Source organism: Eschrichtius robustus, chromosome 16 (assembly GCF_028021215.1).
Source record: "Eschrichtius robustus isolate mEscRob2 chromosome 16, mEscRob2.pri, whole genome shotgun sequence".
Lineage (NCBI taxonomy): Eukaryota > Metazoa > Chordata > Mammalia > Artiodactyla > Eschrichtiidae > Eschrichtius > Eschrichtius robustus.
In genome coordinates this window covers 52729177-52752904 of record NC_090839.1, presented here as the reverse complement: position 1 = coordinate 52752904, position 23728 = coordinate 52729177, and the positions used below count along the sequence as shown (strand labels likewise).

Below are 23728 nucleotides of genomic sequence, written 5' to 3'. Positions count from 1 at the left end.
TAAAAGCCTTATGAGCAATCATGCACCCTTTCCTTCCATGCACTATTCTTTTGAGATAGAGTCACACGCAGTATAAGAAATAATAGAGATCCCTGTTACACTTGATCCACTTCTCCCCAATCAGAACATCCTGCAAGCTCACAACTAGGTTACTGAAGTAGACACACCCAATCTTTTCCAGATTTCCTCGGTTTCACTAGCACTTGTTTGTAGGTGTGCATTCAGCTGCTGCACTTTCTATAGCAACGCCTCCTGCATTTCTGCCGTGTTTCAGCAGAAAAGATCCCCAGCATCTTCCTGGGCGCCTGGTTCTTAGCACCCCGGACTCCCGCCCCGGAGGGTCCTCGAGTCTGGAGGACAGGCTTGGGCCCCCGGGAAAGGAAAGAAACGGGAACCACTCGCGCCCAGCCTCCCGGAGTCTCGCTCCTCATGACCCGCACTCCAGAAGAACTGAGGCCCTCAAGGCGGCCCGAGGGAACAGGGCAGGGCCGAGGGCGGAGTCAGGGCCCAGGGGCGGGGCTGGATAGGAGTTAGAACTCTGGGGGTGTCAGGGCGTGTGTGGAATCGGAGTTCGGGGGCGGGGCGGGGGTGGGGTCGGAGCTGGGGGTCGGAGCAGAGCCCGGGCGTGGGTGGAGTCGAAGCTCGTGGGGCGGGGAGGGGCGGGGAGGGGCGGATTCGGGGGCGAAGTCTGAGGTCGGCGGGGGCGGGGCAGAGTCGGCGTGGGTGGAGTCGGCTCTCGGGACGGGCGGGGCCAGCGCGAGGCGGGGCGGGGCCTGCGCTAACGGTCGCGCGGCATTCGTCGCGCGACGGTAGTCGAGCTGTTGGGTTGTGGGCCGAATGCGCTGTGGAGAAGCGGCCAGGCGGGGCCTGTGTGTGGTGGACCGCTGTCCAGGTGCGAGGAGCGGCTAAGCGAGCGCTCCCGGGAGAAGCCGGCGCGGACGCCTGAGGTGAAGCCCGGTGGCGGCGGGCGGCGGGTCCCGCGCGGCTGTGGGCGGTGGATGGCTGGCTCTCGTCCGCTCCTGAGGGCGGATCTCAGGGCTGCGGCGTCCGCGGTGGGAGCGGCCTCCCCTCCCAGCTGCCCGCGCGCTTGGCGGGTGGTGGCGAAGGCGAGGCCCGCGCCTCTGAGCCCCCGGCCCCGAGTCCTGGCCGACCCTCGGGCCACCCCCGTCTCCCCGCGCGGTGGAAGCCGGCGGGATAGGGTTCGTAGGACACGCCCGGATGCGAAGTGGGCAGGTGACGTCGGCTTCTAGTCCAAACACGCGGGGACACAGTCACGTAGAAACACGCAGAACACCTTAGAGTGTGGACGTCCGCGTAGAGCGCGGCGAGTGCAGACGCGGGGGTGTAATCATGCGGGACATATACCCACGTCCTGCAGTGACTCAAAAATGAATTCCCCCCAGAGACTGGCTTACGTTAGGGTTCGCGCTTCGTGTTGGACATTCTGTGGGTTTGACAGATGCCTGAGGACACACAGGGTTACAGGATCCTTCAGAGCAGTTTCACTACCTCGGAAACTCCCTACCCACGACTCACCCCTCCCTCCCGCAACTTTAGATGGTGTGCTGTCTCTATAGTTTTGCCTTTTCCAGAATGTCATAGAGTTGGAATCTTCAGAATACATTTTAAAACATAGAGTGAATAGGGAGAGTCGCATTTCACCTCAGAGTTTCAAAGGGACCGCTTTCAATCCCTGTTTGCCAAGCGCTGGACTTCTCATCTATAAGTTGCAAAAGTGTGAGGAGGGCATGAAATGACAAACTTTGGGAAATGGTATTTGAATGCAAGTCATGCATGTTTCCTCTTTCTTTCCTCCCTCCCTTCCTTCCTTCCTCCCTCCCTTCCTCTCCTTCCTTCCTTCCTTCCTCTCCTTCCTTCCTTCCTTCTTTTTTCTCTCCTTCCTTCCTTCCTCCCTCTCTCTCTCTTTCTTTCTCTCTCTTTCTCTTCTTCATTCTTTTTTTCAAAACAGCTTTTAGTTAGAAAATTTGAAACTACCTTGAATGGTTACTAACAAGCATTCTTCTAGAATTTCAAACTACAGGGCGTGCCCTGGTGGTCTAGTGGTTAGGACTTGGCCCTTTCACTGCCATGGCCTGGTTCATTCCCTGGTTGGGGAACTAAAATCCCACAAGCCGCACGATGGGACCGGGAAAAAAAAAAAACAACTTAAAAAAAGTGCAAAATTTGCTGAGTTCCCATTGAAGCAGTAAAAGGAGTAAAATCTACTTTTTTGAATTGGATTTATAAAGATAATTGAGCAACTGTTCCCCTCTGTGAGAGATGACCAATTTTGTCAAAGTTTGTTAAAAAATCTTTGGTTTGTGATGAAAGTTTGGGGGGATTTCCATGTATAGAAATAACCACATAAAGAGGACTTCTCTGTAGTAGCCCCAGCACAGAGTAAAATAGCAAATTATAGGACCATCATTGCTGAGCTCTTTGAAAGCTCTATTTATCTAGAATAGCAGGATATAAACTGTACTTGTTTCTATAATTTAAATGCTGGATATAAATGTAAAATTAGCTGTTAACTAAAGTTCTATTTATCCAAAAAGTTAATTATAGCAATATTATTCTCAAATTACAAATCAGGTTGATTTTAGGACTCATTCATTAATTTAGTCAGCAAATAACCAGTAGCTCCTATGCATGATGCACTAAACTAGGCACTGTAGGACACAAAAGGGGGCAAGATAAGGCACAGCCCTATCATCATAGACCCCACTCTGTAATGAGGGAGAAAGACAGCACACAAGCAACAATTATGAATTAGGAATGCTAAGAGAGGGAATAGAGGCTGGGGGATACTTGAAGGAGGGTAGTAGGAAAGTCTTCTCTTTGAGATCCAAAGAATGCTGAAGATCCTGTCTTGGGAAGATGTGAGGGTGGCATTGGAGAGGATGCTCAAGGAAGAGGGAACTGTGTATACCAAGGCCCCAGGTCCCATCTGTGGAAAGGAGAGCAGCCGCGGTGTCTGGAGAGTGGTAATGGGGGTGGGGGGTGTTGGAGGCAGGGAATAATGTGAAATGAGGAGGAGACGGGCAGAGGCCAGATCAGCTGGGCATTACAAGACTGTAGCAGAGTTTGGATTTAACTGCGTGCAGCTGGGAAGTTTTAAGCAAGGGAGAGACAATCTAAGTTTTTTAAACTTTTTTTTTTTTTAATTTTATTTATTTATTTTTTATTTCTTTATTTTATTTTTGACTGTGTTGGGTCTTCGTTTCTGTGCGAGGGCTTTCTCTAGTTGCGGCAAGCGAGGGCCACTCTTCATCGCGGTGCGCGGGCCTCTCACTGTCGCGGCCTCTCTTGTTGCGGAGCACAGGCTCCAGACGCGCAGGCTCAGTAGTTGTGGCTCACGGGCCTAGTTGCTCTGCGGCATGTGGGATCTTCCCAGACCAGGGCTCGAACCCCTGTCCCCTGCATTGGCAGGCAGGTTCTCAACCACTGCGCCACCAGGGAAGCCCCTAAGTTTTTAAAGAATTCTCAGTTGTGTGGGGAAGAGATGGAGGAGGCACGAGTGGAAGCAGAGGGTGGTAAGGTCAGGGAGATGGGGGGAAATGATCAGATTCAAGAGATAATTAGGAGGGAGAATTGGCAGGACTTGGTAAGGATTGTTTTGGATCTGGGCGGTGAAAGAGAGGAAAGGTTAATGATGACAGAGTGGATGGTAAGGGAATTTTCTTTCTTTCTTTTTTCTTTTTTTTAACATTTATTTACTTGGCTGCTCTGGGTCTTCGTTGTGGCTCTCGGGATCTTTGCTGCCGCATGTGGGATCTTTAGTTGAGGCATGTGGGATCCAGTTCCCTGACCAGGGATCGAACCCGGGCCCCCTGCATTGGGAATTCGGAGTCTTAGCCACTGGATCACCAGGGAAGTCCGGTAATGGAATTTTCTGTTGGCAGGGTCTGAGGTAGCTCCAGGGCACCAGCACAGCACCTGGCACACAGGCCTCCGTGAATAATTGTTGTACTGATAGGAATGGAAAGCACATACAGGAGGCACAAACACACACACTCCTTCCTGGCCCTGGAAAAATGTCAGCAAAGTTTATAACTTGCCCCCTTCAGCCCTCTGCTCGCAACTCCTCCATCCTGGGCCCAGGACTCTGACTCACTCTGGCCTGCTCAGAATTTGAGACCATGGCATCAAAATCAGAAAGTTGGTGGGGTTTGCCCTTAGGGTCTGACTGACAGCCTCAGCTGACCTGTGGGTCAGAGCCAGCAGCTAGCAATGCCTCTTCCTTGTCTGGGTCCAGAGTCCCCTTCTCTTTTTCCAGAGCCACAACGAGAGTAAGGACCAAGCAGTGCAGCTTTGTCCTCTGGAGGAAAGCTCTAGCAAGTAGGAGCATGAGGGGCTTGGGCCCTACCATGCCCTCATGAAACCTAAAGCAAGGGACCAGGAAGGCCCTGGGAGGAATGGGCCAGGCCAGGCTGGGCTCTGATCCAGGCGGGAGGTAGCCCTTCAAAAGTAGGAGGAGGGCACAGAACTCAGGGAAGGGAATTTGGGAGACCTGGGTTGGGGGGCTGTCAGAGATGGTCATGGTGTATCTAGTGTCTGTAGTATAGGGTCAGCCTCATAGTAGACACTCCACAACTATTACCTGTTACATTGCCATCATGTTACCTTAACCAGACTAGTTTCACCACCACCTCTTCTTTACTTTTACCCTTATCAAGTATCTGAGTCAGTGGCCTTGAGGCTGTATACATCTCTAGTCCCACATCTGGCCCTCTGTTTTCGTTGCTCCTCTCTGACCAACCCCCATCCTGATTTAGGGACTGATACATATCAGACACTCAACCAATGCATGTTGAATGAATAAACTATGTATAAAAACCAGGTAATTGCAGTACTCTAGATGAGGAATGACTGAGCCTTGGGCTGAGGAGATGGCATTGGAGATGGAGAAAAGGAGATATTTAAAATATATTTGGAAAGTAGAAGGGACAGTAGTTGCTCTTGAATGGTGTAATCTCTGTATCACCATATTGAGCTCTTTATTTCATGTTAATTTTGTATTTCTCAAAATGTCCATGTAGAGAAGCAAGTTGTCATTTTTTTGGTAGACAGACACTAAGGTATATCACCATATATTTTGAATAATAGTAGAAAGTGAAGGAACTTCAAAGAGTTCATGTGATATCACTTGTAAGTCAATAACCACCAAGAGATATTAAGGGGTAAAAATTTGGAGAACTCAATATGTAGATGGATAGTGTTTTTACACAAAATCTGGCTACTGAATAGTTCTTCCTCTCTAACTTCAAGTGTGTAGCACTTGACAGGCTCTCAATAAATGTTTGTTGAGTGGATGGATGAATGAATGAATCCATCAGGGTTTGTCAAGAATTTCAGAGACTGAAATTGCATAGTAAGCGAGATCAGACTAGGCTGAAGAATAAGTAGGACCTTAAGGCTGCTTAATTCCCCATTGTTTATTCTGGCTTGAATGCAGAAGCTGCTACATTGGATAAGAATGAAAAGCAGTGTTCTCATCTGTCAAGAGCCTGTGAACATCTAGGCACCTTACGTACATTATTTTGAATTCTCACAACAACACTGTAGGGTAAATATTATCCATATTTTGTGGATGAGGAAATTAAAGCTCAGTAATTCAAAACATTTGGCTACAAACTAGTGGCGCTGGAATTCATAATCATATTTGACTAACTCCACAGTCTTCCTGAAACTTGTATTATGCGACATGTCCTGAAAGTGCAGCCTGTAGCTGAGGGCATTCACTGTTAAAGAGGCCACGTAATATGAAGTGAAATGCAGTAAATCTGCTAGTTTGGTGTAGCTGACAGTTGTTATTACACTAAAACCTTTTCTAGTGATGATATGGAGGGACAAGCCACCATTTCATTTATTTGTTTATTGAGTGCTTTTTATGTGCAAGGTAGCATTGAAATGCACATACAAAAAATTTTTAAGATGCTACCTCTGCCCTGATGGAGCTTACTTACCATCCAGAGGTGAGGATAAAGTACTACCTATCCCCTTACACAGTGTAACTAAATGCATGATTCGAGGTGGTTGCAATAGAGTTTTGCTATGTTTTTTTAAAGTAGGCTTTATGGTAATAAATATTTAAATCTGCAAATGTCCCATTGAATCATCTCTCATCTGAAACTAAATTTGCAGGGTGCTCAAATATTGCTAAATTATTTTTTTGAAAAGTGAAAGTCAAAAATTGAAACCTAACTATATCATTCAAAACTTTAAAAGGACATTTTGAAACATGCTTTTTACAGGTTGAATCTAACTTGCATTTCATTGTTGTAACATAAAATTTTCCCAAAGAATGAGTAGAATATCCAGTACTTTCCTAATAAATTCTTTTTTCAGTCTTGGAATTTTTCAAGGTTTATTTCAGTTGTTTAATTTATGCATCTAAATTATATTTTCTAATATGCAGGTAAAAGAATGGCTAACTCCATTGCATCAAAGAACTTTACTGCACTTTCAGACCTGCATCCAAATATGGCTAATCTGGTAGGTTTCAGCGGTGTAGTGGTTCATTTGATCTCTGTTGAAACTTTAGGTGGTAATATTACATTATGTCAACATTATTGATTCGTTTCAACACGTGCTTGTATAATTGACAAGTATACAGATACTCACTGCATTAGTGATTGTTAGATATTAAACACTCCTAAACTTCTTTGTATTTATGCCAGCTAAATGAAAATTAATCTTTCTTTTGTCTACGGATTAGGAGATTGTAGATATGACTAGCGATTGTTAAAAATTATCAAAAGTTTACTTGTATTATATTTTATTTTATTTATTTATTTTTGGCTGCGTTGGGTCTTCGTTGCTGCAGGGGCTTTCTCTACTTGCTGCGAGCTGGGGCTACTCTTTGTTGCAGTGCGTGGGCTTCTCATCATGGTGGCTTCTGTTGTTGCAGAGCACGGGCTCTAGGCACATGGGCTTCAGAAGTTGTAGCTCGCAGGCTCTAGAGCACAGGCTCAGTAGTTGCGGTGCACGGGCTTAGTTGCTCTGCGGCATGTGGGATCTTCCCGAACCAGGGATCGAACCCATGTCCACTGCATTGGCAGGCGGATTCTTAACCACTGCGCCACCAGGGAAGCCCTTGTACTATATTTTAACTAAATATTTAGTAAGTACTCAAATTTAGCATTATAAAATTAAAACATTGTCGTTCAGCAGTATCTATTCTCTAGTCAAATTGTACAAGTTATATACTGAAATACTTGCTATTATGCTGCTTTTATGAGATAAAGGTACACAAAAGATGTATTTCTGAAATCATTATGTGAAAATTCATTTTGGGGGAAGGGGTTCTGGGGGAATCAGTCATGTCAAGTATGCCAAGATTGTTATTTATTTAAAAGAAATCTAGGTGGAATCATCTTATAAGGTGAAGAACTCATTGTAAAGCAATTATCATACTGCCTTACTTTTCCTACCCCCAGCAGTCTGCTGTTTACATTTGGAATTTGCAAATCAGATTTCTTAAAATGGGATAAATTTACATATAACTTCAATAATTTGCAATTTAAACTTTATTAATGTTAAAAATAATTATTGATTTTACAATTTTTCTTGAAAGGTAAACTATTTGCTAATTGCCTCTTCAGTTAGAAAATCTTACTCAATATTTCCATTAGTTGTTTTCCCAACAAAATTCAGTGAGATCTGCATGCATATGGAATTTAAAGAAATAATAGCAATGTGTCTAAATGTAATAAGACTAGCTAATAGCTCAGCTAGGATGTGGTAGTCTTAAAAGCTTGAATGTATTTTATTTATATTTTTTTCAGATTTATTTTGGCTGCGTTGGGTCCTCGTTTTTGTGCGCGGGCTTTCTCTAGCTGCAGCGAGTGGGGGTTACTCTTCGTTGCAGTGCGTGGGCTTCTCACTGTGGTGGCTTCTCTTTGTTGCGGAGCACGGGCTCTAGGCATGCGGGCTTCAGGAGTTGTGGCTCGTGGGCTCTAGAGCACAGGCTCACTTTGTTTTGTGCACGGCTTAGTTGCTCCGTGGCGTGTGGGAACTTCCCAGACCAGGGCTCAAACCTGTGTCCCCTGCATTGGCAGGCGGATTATTAACCACTGCACCACCAGGGAAGTCCTTGAATGTATTTTAAATGTAACAGATTATTGCAAGGTTGAAATCAGTTGCTAGAATTAGTGATATAAATTCATCCTTTCAGAAAAAGGTAGTTATTTTTATTTCTTAAAGCATTTAAAAAATACTTAATTTTTCTTTGTCACTGAAGAGAACATTAAAAATTTTAAAGATGTTAATATCTTTAAGGTTTAAGATCTAGGACTTCAGAGCTTAGATTTATTAGCAGCAATATGCAAGTTTTGTTACAATCTAATTTATGTTACTGTCCAGCATGTTTGCATTAAGAAGCTAAGCAATTTTATGTGGATTGTTAGAAAACCCTATATAAAAGAAAGCTTTGAAGACCATGGCAAATTAAATTGCATTATACATGTGCTTTGAATGAATTCAGTAAGGACTGATAGCATAGGGCAGTTACTGTGCTCCACCTAATGATTGAAAATAAAGTAGAAACATACTAAGTATTAAATGATTATATTTGTAATATCAGTTAACTGTCTTATTACTTTGTACTACTCCTTGTGGAGCTGAACATTTATGAAGTTGTTTTAGATGTTTGTCTGGAATAAATACATTTAAATGGTTCCTAGTTAAAAATGTTTGTTAGAGCCAGTAAAATATAACAAGTCCATGAAATTAAATTTACCATCTCCATATGTGTTTAATATTCATCTTCTATAACCTTTTTGTTTTTCAGAAAATAATCGGCATAGTTATTGGAAAAACAGCTGTCAAAGGTTTTCCAGACAGAAAAAGCTGAGTTCTATTTAACTCTTTGCTCCATTTTTCATCAACTGTGGCTTATGACTACAACAAAGTATATTTAAGTGATTAAATTTCTCATGCCTGTTTAACTCCCTAAGAGCAACAGCCATGTTCTCTATTGCATGGTAAAGTACTTGATTTAAGGCCACATGTGTGGCCTTAAATCATTCTTAATGATTTTATTTGATATCTCTAAAACATAATTTTAAAAGCTGTGTATACAGTACTAAAATAGCTAAATTGGTCAACTCATTAATGTGTATCAACGAGTACTTATTGAGCACCTCCACTCTGTAAAACTCGGTGTAAAGGTAAGAGAGAGAGATGTTGTATGTAGTCTCATCATCCTCAGTTATCAAAGTGTCTGAAAGGATGGACGTGGAGCTAGTTTGACTGGGCTCAGCACCGAGTCATCTGAGATCTATTCTATGTACAGCTGTGAAATCGGGGTAAATAAAGCTGGGATGAGAATTAAATGAGCTCATACATGGAAGGGTGTGTAAGGCACAGTAAGAACTCCATGTTAACTATCAATATCAGCCTAAGAGATACAAGTACACAGGTTAATCTTCATAGAAGACAGAAAGTGATAAGGAGGAAGGTTTTCCAGCAGGGATATGTCGTGACAGTGTTGAGCGAGAGAAGTATGGCAGCAGTATCTATGTATTTACTCAAAGAACCAGACAATTCAGTGGAAAAAGATCATCTTTCACATGTGGAAAATACAGTTAAGTTTGGCTTTAGTGGTTCTTATTGAGTTGCTTGAACTGTGCAAGAATTTTAGGACTATGGAAACACAATCCGAGACTAAAATTGGATTTTTAAAATCAACTGACCCTCAAACTTTTGTAGTTTACATGCAGAGATAAACTATAGAATGCCAAAAGTAGCAATTCACTATTATTAGCTTTTAAAGTGTCAATGCTTTTTATTAAAAGGTACAGTATAAGTCCTTCTAAACAGCCTGAGGGAATCCGAGCTCTAGTCAGCCAGCCAGTAATTTTGACAGAAGAAGACAATTAATTGTGGCTGTGTTAATTGACTTATGGTGTAGTGATAGGTACCTTTATTTTTATTTTATTTTTTATAATATTCTGTTGTTAATTTTGAGGTAAATAGCAAAGATGTCATCTCCCACCCATACTCATTTGTCTTCTCTTTACTGCATCATAATTAATTAGATCAGAACTACCACTTGAATAGTTTGAGAAATCCTGCATCTCTGTTTTCTAAGCTGTAAAAGGAATAACTTGAAATATATGAATTAGAAAAGGTCAATATTTAAATATTTGCTTAAATTACAGCAATTAAATATAATTTTCACCTATTAGACGGTGAGTGTAGGGCACCATTTCTGTAGTGTTTGACTATTTTTTTAAAAAATTTATTTATTTATTTTATTTATTTATTTTTGGCTGCGTTGGGTCTTCCTTGCTGTGTGCGTGCTTTCTCCAGTTGCGGTGAGCAGGGGCTACTCTTCGTTGTGGTGCGTGGGCTTCTCATTGCGGTGGCTTCTCTTGTTGCGGAGCACGGGCTCTAGGCGCGCGGGCTTCAGTAGTTGGGGCACGAGGACTCAGTAGTTGTGGCTTTTGGGCTCTAGAGCGCAGGCTCAGTAGTTGTGGCGCACGGGCTTCATTGCTCCGCGGTGTGTGGGAACTTCCCGGACCAGGGCTTGAACCCTTGTCCCCTGCATTGGCAGGCGGATTCTTAACCACTGCGCCACCAGGGAAGCCCTGACTATTTTTTATAATTGTCTGTACAGTATTCCTTTTTTGGAGAAGATATGCTTACTGACTTTAAAAAACATTACACATATCAATATACTATCATAAAAAATTCAAGCAGTGCAGAAGGTCATAGAGTCAAAAAGAGAAATTCTTCATTTAACCCTCAACTTTTCCCATCCCAGCCCCACCCCAAAGGTAAGCACTAATCACAGTTCAATAGATATCTATAATGTGCATTTGTATGTTAGGTTGTATTACTTTTTAAAAACTTTTTAATTTGAAGTATAGTTGATATATAATGTTATAGAACTTACAGGTATACAGTATAGTGATTTACAGTTTTAAAGTTATATTTCATTATAGTTATTATAAAATACTTGCTGTATTCCACGTGTAGCTTATTTTGTACCTAGAAGTTTGTACCTCTTAATCCCCTACTCCTATATTGCCCCTCCCCCTTCCCCCCTTCCCCCCTTCCCCCCTTCCCCCCTTCCCCCCTTCCCTCCTTCCCTCCTTCCCTCCTTCCCCCCTTCCCCCCTTCCCTCTCCCCACTGGTAGCCACTATCTGTGATTCTGCTTTTTTGTTATATTCACTAGTTTGTTATATTTTTTAGATTCCACATATAAATGATATCATACAGTATTTGTCTTTCGTCTGACTTATTTCACTTAGCATAATGCCCTCCAAGTCTATCCATGCTGCTGCAAATGGTAACATTTCATTGTTTTTTATGGCTGAGTAAAAATTTCGTTGTGCATATATATATGTGTGTGTGTGTGTGTGTATATATATATATATCTATCTCACAACTTCTTTATTCATCTGGTGATGGACACTTAGGTTGCTTTCATGTCTTGGCGATTGTAAATAATGCTGCTATGAACATTGGGGTGCATGTATCTTTTCAAATTAGTGTTTTTGTTTTTTTCAGATATATACTCAGAAGTGGAATCGCTGGGTCATACGGTAGTTCTGTTTTTAGTTTTCTGAGATGCGTCCATACCGATTTGCACAGTGGCTGCACCAATTTACATTCCCACCAACAGTGTACAAAGTTCCCTTTGTACATTCTCACCAGCGTTTGTTATTTGTGTTCTTTTTGACGATAGCCATTCTGACAGGTGTGAGGTGATAGCTCATTGTCGTTTTGATTTGTATTTCCCTGATAATTAGTGATATTGAACATCTTTTATGTGCCTGTTGGCCATCTGCATTTCCTCTTTGGAAGAATGTCTATTCAGTTCTTCTACCTAGTTTTTAAATTGGGTTGTTAGTTTTTTTGATGTTGAGTTGTATAGGCTGTTGATATATGTTGCATATTAACCCCTTATTGGTTATATCATTTGCAAATATTTTCTCCCATTCAGTAGTTTGTCTTTTCATTTTGTTGATGGTTTCCTTTGCTGTGCAAAAGCGTTTAGGTTTAATTAGGTTCCATTTTTTTATTTTTGCTTTTATTGCCTTTGTTTTAGGAATGGATCCAATAAAATATTGACACAATTTATGTGAAAGAGTATTCTGCCTATGTTTTCCTCTAGGAGTTTTATGGTATCTGGTCTTACATTTAGGTCTTTAATCCATTTTTAGTTTATTTTGTATATGGTATTAGAGAATGTTCTAATTTCATTCTTTAACGTGTAGCTGTCCAGTTTTCCCAGCACCACTTATTGAAGAGACTGTCTTTTCTCCATTGTAGATTCTTGCCTCCTTTGTTGTAGATTAATTGACCATAAGTGTGTGGGTTTATTTCTGGGCTCTCTATCCTGTTCCATTGATCTATGTGTCTGTTTTTGTGCCAGTACCACTGCTGTTTTATATTACTTTTTTAATTAGGATTAATCTCCAAAATTTACAAGCAGCTCATGCAGCTCAATAACAAAAAAACAAACAACCCAATCCAAAAATGGGCAGAAGACCTAAACAGACATTTCTCCAAAGAAGATATACAGATGGCCAACAGACACATGAAAGAATGCTCAACATCCTTAATCATTAGAGAAATGCAAATCAAAACTACAATGAGGTATAATCTCACACCAGTCAGAATGGCCATCATCAAAAAATCTAGAAACAATAAATGCTGGAGAGGGTGTGGAGAAAAGGGAATACTCTTGCACTGTTGGTGGGAATGTAAATTGATACAGCCACTATGGAGAACAGTATGGAGGTTCCTTAAAAAACTAAAAATAGAACTACCATACGACCCAGCAATCCCACTACTGGGCATATACCCTGAGAAAACCATAATTCAAAAAGAGTCATGTACCAAAATGTTCATTGCAGCTCTATTTACAATAGCCAGGACATGGAAGCAACCAAAATGTCCATCATCGGATGAATGGATAAAGAAGATGTGGCACATATATACAATGGAATATTACTCAGCCATAAAAAGAAATGAAATGGAGGTATTTGTAATGAGGTGGATGGAGTTAGAGTCTGTCATACAGAGTGAAGTAAGTCAGAAAGAGAAAAACAAATACAGTATGCTAACACATATATATGGAATCTAAGGAAAAAAAAAAAAAAAGGACATGAAGAACCTAGTGGCAAGATGGGAATAAAGACACAGACCTACTAAAGAATGGACTTGAGGATATGGGGAGGGGGAGGGGTGAGATGTGACAGGGTGAGAGAGTGTCATGGACGTATATACACTACCAAATGTAAAATAGATAGCTAGTGGGAAGCAGCCGCATAGCGCAGGGAGATCAGCTCGGTGCTTTGTGACCACCTAGAGGGGTGGGATAGGGAGGGTGGGAGGGAGGGAGATGCAAGAGGGAAGAGATATGGGAACATATGTATATGTATAACTGATTCACTTTGTTTTAAAGCAGAAACTAACACACCATTGTAAAGCAAGTATACTTCAATAAAGATGTTAAAAATATATATATATTACTTTTTTAATTAGCAAAACAATAAAGAAATTTTATTTTGGAAAAAAGGTACTTGCTGACCCCTAGTGGTATCTTTTAGCAGCACACATTTATTTGTTTTGAAATAATTTAGATCTGAATTATGACTTAGGTTAAAACAACAGTAAGAGAGAAATGGAGACTCTAAGCTAATATCTGGATGGTTCAAGCCTACATGTCATTTCCCTCCAAATATACAGATAACTGGGGAAAGGGAACATAGGGGTAACAGTGAGGTGAGTTATCTACCTTGGCAGCTTAGAATTCATAAAAGCATAACTTATATAATTTATATCTGAAATAATATTTTACACCATGTGTTTGAGTGTTTTTAGCATCAAATAATCATATTTGTTCAAAGTTAAAATAAAACTTTTCATTTGAAAAATAAAAGCATTGGTTTTCCCTTAGATATTGGATCAGAAAGGTACACTTTCAGTTTCACCATTCGTGATTCAACAACCCATTTTGTAAATGCAACATCGTGGGGCAAGGAAGATTACATCAGATCACTTTCTGATGGCTTTCGTGTTGGCGAGTGCGGTAAGTTGGCATTGATTCTTAAACTGTTTCTCTTACAGTATTATTCCCATGATATGTTTGTGATAACTACACTGAGGGAGTCAAAATGAAATAAGACACAATTCTTATTCTCAAGAACCTTACCAGAAAAAAGTCAAGTGTTAAGAGTATAACACAAGGCATTCAGCATTTAATTGAAACATACAAACATGATAATCACATATTTTTACTAAGTAGCTCTATGATCTTTGGTTTATTTCTATTTCACTTTGCATCAGTCCCTCTTGTGGCTCTAATCATTTATCTTTCTGTAAACATATAATAGGGATGCTAAATAGATTTTGATAAAAGATATTTAAATTTTTAATGGATTTTAAGAAAACTTCAGCCTAAAATACCAAATCTTTCATATCGTCTACCCATCCCAATAGCCCTCTGATGGTACAGTGTAGTATATTGAAAAGAACAAGACCTTGAGAACAGGTAGATCTGGATTCAATTCCAAGTACCAACATTTATTACATTGTGGCTTTGAGAAAATTTCTTAATCTTGTTGGGTCTCAACTATGAATTAACACCCTATAGATTCTTGTGAATGTTAAATGAGATAGTGTGCCTGTTATAAAGTGTAGAACTTAGTCACTCAATAGGTGACAGCTCTAGCCTCATACAAGAAACAAGAAAGCATGTATACCAGCTCTCTTTCATGGTAGAAAAAAGAAGGGAAAGGGTAACACAGACAATTAAACTACTCCTCTCTAACCCTGCAGATCAAGCAGCCTAGTACCCATACTAGTTACTCAGCACCCAATCATATTATTAACTTTCAGGATTACATATAGTATCTCTCTAACTGAATAATAAGGTAGTTGAACATATGGACTATGAAGGCAAAAAACTTTGCAAATGGTCACAGGGCGCAGTACAAGCAAAACATTTCTTGGTTGAATGCCAGAACATTAGTTACCTAGAGCTAAAGATATATTTCGGTATTAACCTATGTTCCATGTTGATGGTTGTTGTGAGGATGAATGAGATAAGGGATTTTAAAGGTGTAAATCTGATGATGCTTATAGAAGTAAATAAGATTTTGGTGTGGTAGAATAAAAAGATTACAGATTTTTGAATTAGAATTACAAATAGAATTAGAACAGTTCTAATTCCAACTCTACTACTTTCTAGATATAATACCTCAAGAAAGTTATTTAACCTCTGTGAACTTCAATTTCTTCATTTGGAAAGAGGGATAATAATGAGGGATGGTTGTGTGAGGAATTAGCAAAATAGAGCACAAAAAAGTCTAACATAGACCATAGGAAATGGAAACCCTAAAATGTTAAGTCATAAAACTGATAAGTTGTGGGGCTCAAATCAGGACCCAAATTTTGCATTGCTCTTTCTAACTACCACTATTATTTTTGAGGACAGCTGTGAATTGGGTGAAGATCAATTTATTTTATAGAAGGGCATGTTGTAACCAAATCAAATGTTCAGTGTAACTGATTGTAATTCAATAAAGTAATATTAATGTGGATCATATGTTGGGACTTAAACACAAAGTATAAGAAATGTCATCTGAGATCAAATTGATTGGTCATACCCCAGGATTCTGTTGCTCACAGTGCCACAAGAAAATGATTGTGAAGGATACATAACACCAACTCAAAATTAGAAATAACATTGTAATGTTCATTGTTATGTACACTCATTTTTTAAATTTATCCTGTTACTTTTTTGTAATAGCATCATATTTTCCCCTCTGTTTTAGTGATAATTGAAAATCCCCTGATCCAAAGAAAGGAATTAGAAAGAGAAGAAAAGTTCAGCCCTGCAACTCCTAGGTAAATCTAACACAGAGGTCAGAATGATTACTACTTTATGCCAGAATGATTATTACTAATAAGTTTATGCCAGAATGATTATTACTAATAAGTTTTTGCATGTCAGATTAACAGAGAGCTTATTAAAAGTGTATACTTCAGTTTGAAAATTAAGAGTTTAATTCTGCTTCACAATATTTATCTTTGATTATGAAGTAATTTACTTTGACGTAAGATCACATAAAAAATGGCTTTGTTTTTAGTACTTTGATTCTCATTCTTAGATTACAAAAATCTGACTCTAGTCACATTAAAGCTGAACAATGAAAAGGTAAATCATGGAAGTCATATATCTATTTTTTCATCTCAATTTATAACTCTCTTCACATGCCTTACTATCTTAGTTCAGGTTCCAAGGCTCTGGAAGCAGAGCCCAGAGGAGGATTTTTGTGCAGATGATTTGTTGAGGGAGAGACCTTAGAAGCAGCCTGTAAGGATAGCATTGGGGGGAAGGTGAGCAAAGAGGCAGGTTCAGCAGGAGCCCAGTCTCATCCTGACCCAGATGGGAGCTCTGGAGCATGAGTGGCACCTCAAAGTGGTACCACCCTAAAGAAAGAGGCCTGGGCTTTTGTACCCTATATTTACAAGTTATTGGCTGAAGTCCACCCCCTACTCCTGCGGAGGAGGGAAGGCTTAAAGGTATTTCTGGCTGAGGGCAAATCTCGAGAGAGAAGGGTGTAGCTGGTAAAGAGCTGTGGGTGGGCACAAAAGTCTCTACTACACATGCACCTGCACCCATTTTTCTGACCTCATCTTATAGGTCTCATTTCTCTGCAGCCACATGAAGAGTCCTCCACTTTATGAACATCCTGGGCTCATTCTGCACTAACAGCATTGCATGTTCCCTTCCCTCTGCAAAGAACAATCTTATTTGCTCTTCTCATTGAAGTGTCAGCTTAAATGTCACCTCCTTAGATCTGCCCCCACCTACTCTGTCTGTAGTAGCTCTTCCAGTATGCATTACTAGGACTTCGTCCTGTATACAGGGTATGTGTACCATCATAACCCTGATCACAATCTGGGATTATTTGATTAATTGTTCTTTTCTGTCTCCCTCTCTCACATGTAAACTCCGTGAGATCATAGGTCTTGTGTGTCTTCCTCACCACTGTACCCCCTGTGCCTAGACTAGGGTCTGGCACATAATAGGCTCTCAGTAAGTGTTTATGGAATGAACACATGAATGGAGGGAGGGAAGAGCATCCTTGGCAGAGGGAACAAACATGAAACCTCCTGGCCTTTTCCAGAACAGTTAATAGTAGTTTAAACCTTATGAAACTGTTGATGTTTGACTACGTTTTTCTCTAAAATGGCAGTTTTATAGCCTAGGAATATGATGTGGCTGGAATATAGGCAGGGGAACAGCAGGAGGAGAAGCTCGAGAGAGAAACAGAGACACTTCACAGACAGCTTTGCTTGTTGTACCAACTTCATGCTTTGGTGATGGCTAGCCCAGAAGATCTTTTGAGCTGGGAAATAATATATTCATATTCGTGGTTTAGGAAGATCACTTTGGCTACCTGAGGAGGACGGACAGTAGGGGAACAAAGCTTAGGAGACAAGCAGTAGTTTGGGTAAGAAGTGATGAGAGAAACACCTAAAGCAGTAGCAGGGGGAGGAGGCGGGGGGTGGGGGGGTCCTGGATTAGAGGACTAGAAAGAGGCTCCATGGAGGACACTTGGGAGTTGACTGGCTGGAAGGGGAAGAGCACCTCAAGTGTGTAAATATTGTGCATCTGTTCCTACAGAGCACCACAGAGGTAAGGAAAGCACATAGGCAGGGCAGTCAGTGTCATAGAGGTGGAAATCACCCTCCCCCCCCACAATGTTTTAGAGTGCTTTTATATCCTTTTTTTTACAGAGAAAGAAATGAAACTCAGAGTATTGTGCAAGATCAGACTATTAGTGTGCTTAAAACTCAGACACAGTTGGTCTTTAAAACATTTTCTTAATGAAAATACATTTTAGACAAAAAATATTTTACAAAGCTTTTCAATGTTTCTAAGAGTGAAAAGTATAAATCTTCTTAATATAATTTTTAAAATATAGTTTAAGTTACAACCAAAGTTTGACTGTGAACTTTGAAGTATTTTTCTATTAGAAAATAATTTGATATTAACTTCTGGTGTGTGTTTTTACAATTTAGCGATTATAAGCTATTGCTCAGTGAGAATCACTCAATGGTAAAAGTTTGTTCCAGTTATGAAGTGGATGCGAAGCTACTCTCTTTGATATACTTACCTGTTAAAGAGTCTTGTGATTATTATTCATTGGGTGACATTGTTGCAAACGGACACAGTCTTGATGGGAGAATTATTAATGTCCTTGCAGCTGTGAGGTCGGTAAGTTAAAACCCCAACAAAGCCAAGTTCAATTTGGTGGGGGGAGTTCTATCATTTTATTTGTGTTTGGAAAGTAATAATCAACTGGAGTAAAATTTCCTCTGTATCTTGATCCATCCTCCGTTGAATTTAGAAAATAACACTTCTCATTAAAGGGAAAGCAGCATTTTAGCTGTGAATGAGTAGCAAAATAAAATTGTATTTGAATGTTAAATGCAGTACACAGTCATAAATGATCCGCTAACTATATGAGAGCTTTTCATACTTGAGTTAAACAAAAGGCACAAATAGAAAGGGTAAATTCATTGACTTTAAGACCTCCAGGAAGTTCTTCGAAGGGGCTTAGGTTGAACAAATCAAGGAATCAATTCAGTGCGTGTTCTCAGAGCTGTCCTGAGTTGAGGGAGAGAGCGAGAAACCCACGGTGCTGCAGTAGGGGCCCTGTGAGCTAATGCATAGCATCAGGTGCTGAAAAGCAGGGCAGAACGACACTCCATGGGGTGCCGGGGAATGTCTCACCATCCTTTGCTTCCACATCTCCCTCTTACCCAATTATTGCAGCAAGTTTTGAACTCCATTGGACAGACTAGAATCACTTGGCAGGGAGCAAATTTTCACAAAATAAAGTACACAAATAGAGGGGCAAGAACAATTTTCAATATACAGAATGATGATAATCAGAAGATTAAAAAAAAGGGAAATAGATTTGGGTACTTATAGTTAATGTTGTAAGTAATTGCTAATTGTGTTTCCATATTAAATGACTGAGTGTCGACTATCCCCATGACAGGCCAACAGAGGCCTGCCTGCGTTGTTCCCCAGCCCAGCCCAGCCCAGCCCAGCACAGTGCCTGCCACACAGTGAGCACTCAGTATCATTCAGGATGGAGGAATAAATACCCGATATGACAGTATTGAAAAATGGGAAAAATTCCTTTCTGGGCAACTTAGGTTCAATCTTACTTAAAGGCAGGATATGATCTCTCAATTTCCCTGAAATTCCATATAATGCCATTATATTACAATGTAGTAAGGATTTTCTAAAACTCAGTATGCATATAAAACCTGCAACAGCTTTTTCCATGTCCCCCTTCCTGCCTCCACCCCTTGAGTCTAGTACCACCTTTCATAGGATTATATTATTTCTTTTATTTTCATGCCTTTTTTCTCCCATTTTGCTTCCATCCCTCTTACATTTCCTTATCTTTACGTTTTTATTTAACCTGTTTTCTTCCTTCTCGCCTCTACTTAGGTCTCTTCACTTTAAAACTCCTTTTCATACAGTTTTCTTGCATGCTGTGATATGGTAGGCCTCTCTCATACTCTGGCTGTCCTTTCCTCTGACTTTCTTTCTAGATGCTCTCTTCTGCAGGCAGCTGTGACTCTTTCTTCAGCTTCTTCCCAAGGAGCTCAGCCCTGACAACAGATGCATGGGTGACAGTGGCATAGGGGGCAGCTGACTGTTCATGCTTGGGCCATTGCCGTGTGGCCATCAGAGGTGCTGCTGTTCCATGTGAGAACTCCCTGAGGGCACAGAAGGGCCCCTGAGTTCACCCCCACCTCCATGATCCTCTTACACCACAGTGTGGACTGAATCAGACGGTATATCAAAGCACATTCCCATTTATCCCTCTTTCGATTCTCACCAGCTTGTCCCTAGGAAGGCAGCAAAGGAGGTATCAATATCCATACCTGGGCTAGCAAGACGAGGACACTGAGGCCCAGAGAGATGAATTCATCCAGTCACATGAACTCCGTGCCAGGCCCTGCGCTAAGCCATGGGGATACATAGATATTGAAAATGTACTTTCTACCCTCAATGAGTCCACATAGATGTCACCCAGGGACTTGTCATGGAGCATTTGTTCTAACATGTTGAAAAGATCCCACAGTCTTGACTTAAAGCACACATATCTGTATCTCTCTTCAATCAAAGTGTGTGACTTACAACTTAAATACACCTAGTTCAGAGATAAAAGATGCTGTTAAATCATCAAATATATATTAGTGATTCTAGCTATTTTGATATTTCTAATTTGTTGTTTAAAAGGTAAACATTTGAGTATTTCCATCAACAAACATTTAAGTACCTCTACAACTCTAGGTGAAGAAAAATAATGATTTTCTTCAATTTCTAAGGTTGGAGAGCCAAAATACTTTACAACTTCAGACCGAAGAAAAGGCCAGAGGTGTGAAGTTAAACTCTATGATGAGACAGAGTCTTCTTTTGCAATGATATGGTAACTTCCCACATCTGTTCCAAACTGTGAAATCTGTGCTATTATCACGAAGTCAGACATTTTAATTTCATCAGGAGATGATGGATTTCATATCAGGAGAGGAGTAATGATAGAGAAATGGTGTTTAAAAAATAAACCTTTCTCTTGTATGTTGAGTCATTACAGTCTATGATTACCTTAAAATGAGATCTTTAGATGGCATGGGATTTCATAGATGGACTCTACTGTAACTTGTTTATTATTATACTCTGTTTTGTAACAAATCGTCATTTACTAAGTCTCATTGATAAAGAACAAGCCAGACTTTCTGTGATTCCTTGGGTGGTACCCTGGAGCCAAGCCATGGAAAGATGGTAGAAAAGCAAGCATTGTCACAGGCTGGGTTCTATGGGCCTCCCAGATGTGGGGCAGGGCTACATCCTGAAGCATCACAGGGTATAACATGGTACTGTTTAGACTCCAGATGCCTGGGTACCAAAGAAAGCACGTAATTTGAAACAGGGCTTCAACCTATCAAGTCCCCCGAGCAGTTTATCCATGGTGGGGCCCTCCCTTAATGGCATGAAAGAGTGACTTCAAAATTTTTAAACTTGTAGTCACTCAGTTCTAACTAGCCTGGAGTGACCTGGGTGATGGGAAAAGAAGGAATTGAAGGAGCAGAAGTTGTTAGATATGAATGGTGCTGAAAGGAATGATTTTCATAGGTGTTAAATTTTCTGTGAGATAGGGAGTGTAGCCCTGCAAAATGCAGGAGAAGCCAAAATCCTTAACTGTGCCTTGGACCGTATGGGGGATTATTAACCTCATCAATTAAGACATCCTTTTTCTGGTAAATAATGTGGTCACTGCCAGTTTTTTTCTAATGTATTTGATTTTTATCACTTCTTTTTTGACACATGCAGTTGGGATAATGAATCTATTCTACTTGCACAGAGCTGGGTGCCACGAGAAACAGGTATCATACTTCAATGATTGTGTTCAATATTTGTCATTTTTTTATCCCTCTGTGTAATAATTTTAAAATGGCTTTTTTCCCAAACAGTAATATTTGCCTCAGATGTAAGAATAAGTTTTGACAAATTTCGGAACTGCATGACAGCAACTGTAATCTCAAAAACCATTATTACAACTAATCCAGGTAAAAAGCTATTTGAAATTTTTTATCCCTTTGGAAATGACTACATCATGTATTCCAGTATTTGTGCAGTGTGTTTAAGAATGAAAATGAAGCTTGGATTTCATTTGAATGAAAAGTGAAAAACTGCTTCATATGACTTTGAAAAACTTACAATGAGCTATATCTTTGATATCTTTACAAAAGAAATGTGAAAAACCAGACTCATTTTTAAAGCATCATCTCTTGTGATGATTTTGAGAGCTCATTGCTATTGATTGGATAACCTAAATTATTGACTATTTAAAAAATAAATTTAATTTTACTGCATTCAAGTAACAGCACTAGAGAGTGGAGAACATATATATAGTATCATTAGTTCATAATTGTTAGTGGTTGTTAAAGGGTTTAAAGCCGTTCTAGCATGAAATCAGGGAAGCAAGTTTGGGGAGATGAGGGGTTGGTGCCCTTAAGCATCCTCAGAGTGCTTTGTAGTGCAGATAGAAAGATCAGCCCAACACTGCAGAAGAGTACAGAATTCCCAGAAGTGAATAATCCTTCAAAATCTCAAGAAGATATAAATATAGTAGGTATCATTTTAAATATAAGTTCACTCTACTGGTCAATAACGAAGCATTAATAGTGACTGAGAACTATAAAGCAATTTTGTCTTTGACCAAACTTATCAGAATTTTTAAAAGTAAAATTACTATGAGATATGATATAAAATAACAAGACTTTTTAAATGTAAGTGTGTTGGATCTTGCTCATCTACTGCAGGAATGTTGTCTCCTTAAAAGCAGTGTCATGGGGGCTTCCCTGGTGGTGCAGTGGTTAAGAATCTGCCTGCCAATGCAGGGGACACGGGTTCGAGCCCTGGTCTGGGAAGATCCCACATGCCGCGGAGCGACTAAGCCCGTGAGCCACAACTACTGAGGCTGCGCGTCTGGAGCCTGTGCTCCGCAACAAGAGAGGCCGCGATAATGAGAGGCCCGCGCACCGCGATGAAGAGTGGCCCCCGCTTGCCGCAACTAGAAAAAGCCCTCGCACAGACACGAAGACCCAACGCAGCCAAAAATAAAATATAAATAAATAAATAAATTAAAAAAAAAAAAAAAAAGCAGTGTCATGGGAGGTGATACGACACTCATTGATTTGTTCTTGTTGAGCTCTCGTCTACTGTGCACATGCTGTGTGCTGGGCACTGTTCTGGGTCCAGTGACAAAACACAAATATCTCTCCTGCTCATGGAGCTCACGTCCTAGCAGGGGGTAGACAGAGAATGAACAATAAAGATAGCACATCCATGAATTATGAAATGCTTGAGAAGTTAAAGAGGAACAGGGTCAGGAGGGTCTAGAACGCCACGGTGTGTGTAGGGCAGGTTGCTGTTTACACAGGGTGGTCAGGTAGGCCTCACTGGGAGGGCAACATTTGAGCAAAGACGCGGTGAGGCAGTGAGGGGGTTAACAATGAGGAAAGAGCACACCAGGCAGAGGGACCAGCCAGTGCAAAGGCCCTGAGGCCAGTGTGGCTGGATCTGATAGAGCAGGGCAGGAGGAGGAGTGGAGGTCAGAGAAGAAATGGAGGTGATCGAGAAGGACTTACTGATAAAAGAATGCTGGCTTTTACTTTGTAGGAAAGGGGGAGCAGGGCAGTGACATTATCTAAGTTCTAAAAGGATTGCTCTGGCTTCTTTGTTGTAAATTAATGGGGACACAACCATGGTCTGTTCTTACCACAGGGCAATAGTGTCACTCTTCAATTACTTTTTTTTTTCTTTTGAGGAGAGTACTATGGTTTCTTATTTTTAATATTTTATTAATAGACTAATAGACTATTTTTAGTATATTTAATAACATCAATGATAGAAAATCTTCATCCTCTAAGGGTAAATTTGGTCTGGGAAAATTTCTAAAAGACAGTTGGATTTGTCTGGTGGAAAAGGTTATCAAGCTTGACAGTACTAATCGTATTGAAACCTCAAGACTAAGTTAATGAGACAGATTTGAAGGATGTTGTGCGTTTGGCTCTGAAAACAGATTCAAAGGGGAAATGTCAAAGTGTTTTGAGCAATGCTAAGATCATTAGAATAAATGCCTTATTTCTCAAGGAGACAAATATAAA

General features: G+C 40.5%; 1 protein-coding gene across 4 annotated transcripts in view; it reads left to right on the top strand.

The window, feature by feature from the left end:
- Nucleotides 1-784: 784 nt before the first annotated feature.
- MEIOB (meiosis specific with OB-fold) overlaps nucleotides 785-23728 on the top strand; it is a 33524-nt gene continuing 10580 nt past the window's right edge. For all 4 annotated transcript variants that reach the window (XM_068524366.1, XM_068524365.1, XM_068524368.1 and 1 more), the window contains exons 1-9: nucleotides 785-947; nucleotides 6419-6495; nucleotides 8792-8849; nucleotides 13917-14048; nucleotides 15796-15868; nucleotides 18053-18248; nucleotides 20387-20487; nucleotides 21390-21442; nucleotides 21530-21625. In XM_068524366.1, the coding sequence (XP_068380467.1) occupies nucleotides 6427-6495; nucleotides 8792-8849; nucleotides 13917-14048; nucleotides 15796-15868; nucleotides 18053-18248; nucleotides 20387-20487; nucleotides 21390-21442; nucleotides 21530-21625 (778 nt within the window). In that variant the 5' untranslated portion in view covers nucleotides 785-947; nucleotides 6419-6426. The remainder of the gene's footprint in view (nucleotides 948-6418; nucleotides 6496-8791; nucleotides 8850-13916; nucleotides 14049-15795; nucleotides 15869-18052; nucleotides 18249-20386; nucleotides 20488-21389; nucleotides 21443-21529; nucleotides 21626-23728) is intronic.